Raw genomic sequence first — 6000 nt, 5'->3', positions numbered from 1 at the left:
GAGTTTGTCAATTTATAAACTGAACACAGAATGACAGCGTGTTTTATATCATGCGTCCGCTGCGGGGACTCGACACGCTATGCCGCCTGAAACATAGCTCCCTTCAGTCGCTTGCTGGCTGACAGTACTTTCACTTTGGCGTTTTTTATTTCCCTCCTTTTTTAACCGACCCCTGTATTACTGACGCTGTCCCATGTGCTCGGGGACGGTCGGGGCTCTGAGTGCCACCACCGTGCACTCAGAGCTTGAAGAAGCCCCGCCCAGAAAACTTCATCAGCTTAGACTGTGCCATTGTTCGGTTCACGCAGAGATAATTACACCACCACACCAGGCCGATTAAGACGCACCGCGATCGGTCAAAAGCTTGGCGACCGTTTGGTCATTATGTGTAGTCGATTTTTATGGGTCACAAGCACGTGCTCATTGTTTACACTCTGGCTTCCTGCCGTCTCTTCAGTGGGGTTGGATTTCAGCAAAAGGAGTGATTTCTATAAAAGATGACCTTATGATAAATATGACAAATGCATTCGTCACTGACTAATTTTCTCTTCGTCACTGATGTTCGTCAATGACGAGCGTGACGCACGCCAGCGGGAACCCTGTACACGTTTATATCACTGGAATTGTCCCATGATGGTGTATTTCTAGGTATATAAATAATCTTGGTAAAAGTCGGGCAGACAAACGATACAGAGGTGCAGATTGTATCCTATAAAGTGCATATATGGAAGGTCAAAAAGTCAAAGTCCTTTCCCACGCCATGTGGCGCATAGGGGGCGGCGCCGATCTCTGTTTCCGTAGCCCTCGGCCTCTCACATAGCTAGGATTACAGCGGGAGGCGGGTCCTCTGGTAACCACGAGAGTTTGACTCCCTACTCACATCTGTATTGCAGCGTGCCTTGCCAGATGGCAGTAGGTACCATTTTTATGATGGTCTTTGGTATGACCCGACCGTGCGTAGAACTCGCGATCGAGAGGCGGACACGCTAACCACTAGGCCAACTCGCGGTTCCCATATACATGGAAGGTCGCGCTGATAAACTGGTGACTCATTGTGTTTTGACTAATTTGTATCTAGTTATATAATCATCCGAGTTAGTGTGGTGGTAGCATTCAAAGAATATATTTAAGTCTCGTCTCATCTCGTCTTCTTCCGCTTATCCGGGACCGGGTCGCGGAGGCAGCAGTCTAAGCATGGAAGCCCAAACTTCCCTTTCCCCAGACACCTCGGCCAGCTCCTCGGGAAGAACACCGAGGCGTTCCCAGGCCAGCCGAGAGACATAGTCCCTCCAGCGTGTCCTGGGTCTTCCCCGGGGCCTCCTCCCGGGGGGACATGCCTGGAACACCTCCCCAGGGAGGCGTCCAGGAGGCATCCGAAAAAGATGCCCGAGCCACCTCAGCTGATTCCTCTCGATGTGGAGGAGCAGCGGCTCTACTCCGAGCTCCTCCCGAGTGACTATGCTTCTCACCCTATCTCTAAGGGAGCGCCCAGCCACCCTGCGAAGGAAACTCATTTCAGCCGCTTGTATCCGCGATCTTGTTCTTTCTGTCATTACCCAAAGCTCATGACCATAGGTGAGAGTCGGAACGTAGATCGACCGGTAAATTGAGAGCTTCGCCTTTTGGCTCAGCTCCTTCACCATGACGGACCGGTAAAGCGACCGCATCACTGCGGAGGCTGCACCGATCCGCCTGTCGATCTCACGCTCCATCCTTCCCTCACTCGTGAACAAGATCCCGAGATACTTAAACTCCTCCACTTGAAGCAGGACTTCTCCACCAACCTGGAGAGGGCAAGCCACCCTTTTCCGGTCGAGAACCATGGCCTCGGACTTGAAGGTGCTGATTCTCATCCCAGCCGCTTCACACTCGACTGCAAACCGCCCCAGTGCATGCTGAAGGTCCTGGTTTGAAGAAGCCAGCAGGACAACATCATCCACAAAAAGCAGAGATGAAATCCTGTGGTTCCCAAACAGGATTCCTTCCGGCCCCTGGCTGCGCCTAGAAATTCTGTCCATAAAAATTATGAACAGAACCGGTTCTGTTCATATATTTAAGTTATTCTACAAAATCAAGCCGTACACATGCCGAGTTGGCTACAAGCCATGTACGACGCGATTGAGTAGAATAACTGTTTTATTCTCTCCACATTCACTGGATTTTGGGAAACGGAGAATTTTTATTTTTATTTCTGCAAATTTGATAAATAAAAACTTTATACGAAACGTCCAACAAAATCATTTCCACTTAGAATGTAAACAAACCGGCAAAATAACGGGAGCAATTTGTGAAAAATGCGATGATAATTCTTGAAAAATGATTTTAAAAAACATATGTTCTTACTATCAAATACTTTTTAATTCCATATTTTGTTGCTTTTTTTTGTGGTTTTGTTTTCGAGTCGAGTTTTTATCTCGTCCTCGGTTGGTTCAGCAACACGTTCCACCATTTTGTTTTTCTGTACTCACGCTATATAAGCTGATATCCTAGAAATCGAGGAGCCAATCAGAGCGCACGATTGCTCTGATTAAAGGGGCAATGCGTATTCATTTTACTTGACATTCAAATAATCAACAGAATGTGAAGAAATGACAGTTTGGACATCGTCAATGATGTCAACGTATCGTGTTGCAGAGATATCTACTGAAGTTAGCGTGCTAACCAGCTATCCCCAAGACACAGCACACCATCTGTTGTAATACCACTTTTTACCTCATGAGGCAGTAGAGAGTCAGTGTAGCATCCAGTCTGCCCTCAGTCCAATATGAGAGGAGAATCAGTATGCCTGTGGCATCACCGTACGCAGAAGTCAGTACTGGTTCCATACACGTTAGCCTCTGCGCTATCTTTTTACAGCCTACTGAAAACTGAGGAAAAGAGAAGCAGAAGAATCGCTTCAGTTCACAGAAACAACTGGAATCCAGACACTGAAACGTGGATTTGCACCATTGTCTGTTTGTATTTTTGGAGAAAGGAAAAGAAAGAAAAGGGACCACACCGGGAGAAATTGAATCGCAGTGCTAAGCAATAGTATTTGGACAAACAGAAACGCCACTCGCATACCTTGAGCTTGCAAACGATTTCTTTTTTTTTTTCATGCCGCGTTTTCCAGTTGAGAGTACACTGTGCACATTTTGGCTGCCGCTTCTCACCGGAGCGTTTTTATTTTTTTCCCTTTGTTTTTCTTTTTGTGTTCGTATGATTTTGAGGTTTGTTTTTTGTTGGACTGAGTGCATACAATGTGTGCGTTTTTAAAAGTTACAAATTACAGAAGCCGCGAGAGGCACTTCATATAATCTTTTTTTTTTTTTATTCACCTTGTTATCCCGAGATAACGACATAATTAATTCAGGATGTCGAGAAAACAACACAACTAATTCGAGATCTCGAGAAAACAAAACTGTTATTCTGAGATAACGACATAATTAATTCAGGATGTCGAGAAAACAACACAACTAATTCGAGATCTCGAGAAAACAAAACCGTTATTCTGAGATAACGACATAATTAATTCAGGATGTCGAGAAAACAACACAACTAATTCGAGATCTCGAGAAAACAAAACCGTTATTCTGAGATAACGACATAATTAATTCAGGATCTTGAGAAAACAACACAACTAATTCAAGATCTCGAGAAAACAAAACCGTTATTCTGAGATAACGACATAATTAATTCAGGATGTTGAGAAAACAACACAACTAATTCGAGATCTCGAGAAAACAAGACAATTATTCCGTGATCTCGAAAAAACAAGGCAAGGCAAGTTTATTTATATAGCGCATTTCATACACAGTGGCAGTTCAATGTGCTTTACAGAGGTAAAAGCAAAACAGTAAACAATAGAAAATAAAATTACATAAAATAAAGGGGGAAGAAAAATAATAAGAATTAAACAATAGTAGAAATAAAATAATAAAATGAAGTAAAAGTTCAGTAAAAAAAACAGCAGAATAAAATAGAATAAAAGTTAAGTAAAGTTTAAAACATGTAAAGATGACAATATTAATCATTTAGCAGAAAGCATCTGAGAACAGCTTGGTCTTTAGTCTAGATTTGAAGCTGCCAACAGCAGGAGCATTTTTGATGTCCTCTGGCAGTTGGTTCCATAGCTGTACTGCATAGTAGCTAAAAGCTGCTTCACCACACTTTGTTTTAACAACTGGTTTTACCAGTAAATTTTGCTGGTGTGATCTGGTAGATCTGATTGGGTTAGGCCGCTGCAACATATCAGAGAGGTAATTGGGCCCTGTACCATTTAGAGATTTGTACACCAGCAGCAATACTTTAAAGTCAATTCTGTAGCTTACTGGAAGCCAGTGAAACAAAACAATTATTTCATGATCTCGAGAAAACAGCTGAGACTTCTAGCAGAGCTGCGCCCCCCTGTGGGTCAGACAACGAAGACTTAGAAATTGGCGGACATGTAACAGAGCAGAAATGGCTTTTTACGATGCCTTGAGAGAGAGGGGGGCCAGTCTTCTGCGGAGGTGCCGCAGACTAATTTTGAAATGATCCCTTATTAAAAGACTTAATGCAATCTCTCCCTGTGCCAACCCCTGATCAAAATATTGCCTTATTAGGTGATCGATTATTCCAGACATTCTAATGACCAAAGTTGCGTCTATACAGAATGAGAAATAGCCCCAAAGTCAGCATATCACAAGTCTCTTGGCGCACCTGAATGAACCATTTCTGAGCTGTTTACTCGAGATCATGAAATAATTCTTTTGTTTTCTCGAGATCTCGAAATAACGGTTTTGTTTTCTCGAGATCTCGAATTAGTTGTGTTGTTTTCTCGAGATCCTGAATTAATTATGTCATTATCTCGGGATAACAAGGTGAATAAAAAAAAAAAAAGGATTATATGAAGGGCCTCTCTCGGCTTCTGTAACAAATCCCTAGAAGCTCATGAACAGTTTTGCAGTGGCTGGGTGTCAGATCTGCTCATGCCGGTAAACTGCGAGGGTGAGGTCATACTGGTGAAAATCAGGCGACATTTCCTCTATCTGGCCCAAGTCAACAAAATACAAAACTTCAAAAACATGAAAATGTCATGTGATTTTTATTTTATTCAGTCATAAACAGTGGGTTTGATCAGGTTCTTCTTTTATATCTGATGACTGTAAAGTTAAAGAAGAAGAAGCTTTTATTTTTGTCACATGTACATTCAAGCACAGAAAAATTCCTCCTCTGCATTTAACCCATCTGAAGCAGTGAATACATGCGCGCGCACACACACACACACACACACCGAGCAGGGGGGAGCTATACTACAGCATCCAGGGAGCAAGTAGGGGTTAGGTGCCTTGCTCAAGGGCACTTCAGCCATTCCTACTGGTCCAGGGAATTGAACTGGTGACCTTTTAGTCCCAAAGCTGCTTCTCTAACCTTTAGGCCACGGCTTCCCCCAGTAGTTGGATGAACCCAGTAGTGGAATATAGCTTGGCTTTCTATGTGAATGTGTTTGTGGGGAGAGGGAGGAGAGACTGTGTGCATTTCCTTGTTTTTTACGGTAGCGGTGGACACCCCAACTTTCTGTTGATGGACTGCCCCATGTTTATATGGAACGTGGTGGATCAATTCGCCAGGTGTCTAATTCCTACACATGGCCCCTTTAATAACACTCTGGCTTGAGCTGTGAAATATTTTCATGCTATAACGAGCGTTATCGGCATCACTAACGAGACTTCCCTCGTTTCTTTCTAGGTCAGCACCAACTTATTCAGAACTCTGCCTCCGAGTGAAAACCCTGATTTCGACCCTGAAGAAGACGAGCCCACACTGGAGGCCTCGTGGCCACACATGCAGGTACAGCAACACGAAACTAATGTTGGCTCACTAACACTTTCCTGATGACCACCTGTCACACTGCTGAAGAGGAAGTGAGGAGGGACTTACAGTGGTGCTTGAAAGTTTGTGAGCCTTTTAGAATTTTCTATATTTCTGCATAAATATGACCTAAAACATCATCAGATTTTCACACAAGTCCTAAAAGTA

At 43.5% G+C, this 6000-nt stretch overlaps 1 protein-coding gene across 1 annotated transcript in view; it reads left to right on the top strand.

The window, feature by feature from the left end:
- ppp2r5a (protein phosphatase 2, regulatory subunit B', alpha isoform) overlaps window positions 1–6000 on the top strand; it is a 131210-nt gene that overhangs the window by 84481 nt on the left and 40729 nt on the right. Inside the window, exon 3 of the mRNA XM_060917891.1 lies at window positions 5710–5811. Coding sequence (XP_060773874.1) covers window positions 5710–5811 — 102 coding nt within the window. The remainder of the gene's footprint in view (window positions 1–5709; window positions 5812–6000) is intronic.

This window comes from Neoarius graeffei, chromosome 3, assembly GCF_027579695.1.
Source record: "Neoarius graeffei isolate fNeoGra1 chromosome 3, fNeoGra1.pri, whole genome shotgun sequence".
Taxonomy (NCBI): Eukaryota; Metazoa; Chordata; class Actinopteri; order Siluriformes; family Ariidae; genus Neoarius; species Neoarius graeffei.
Note: the sequence above shows the minus strand (reverse complement) of the source record. Positions and strands in the feature narration are given on the sequence as shown.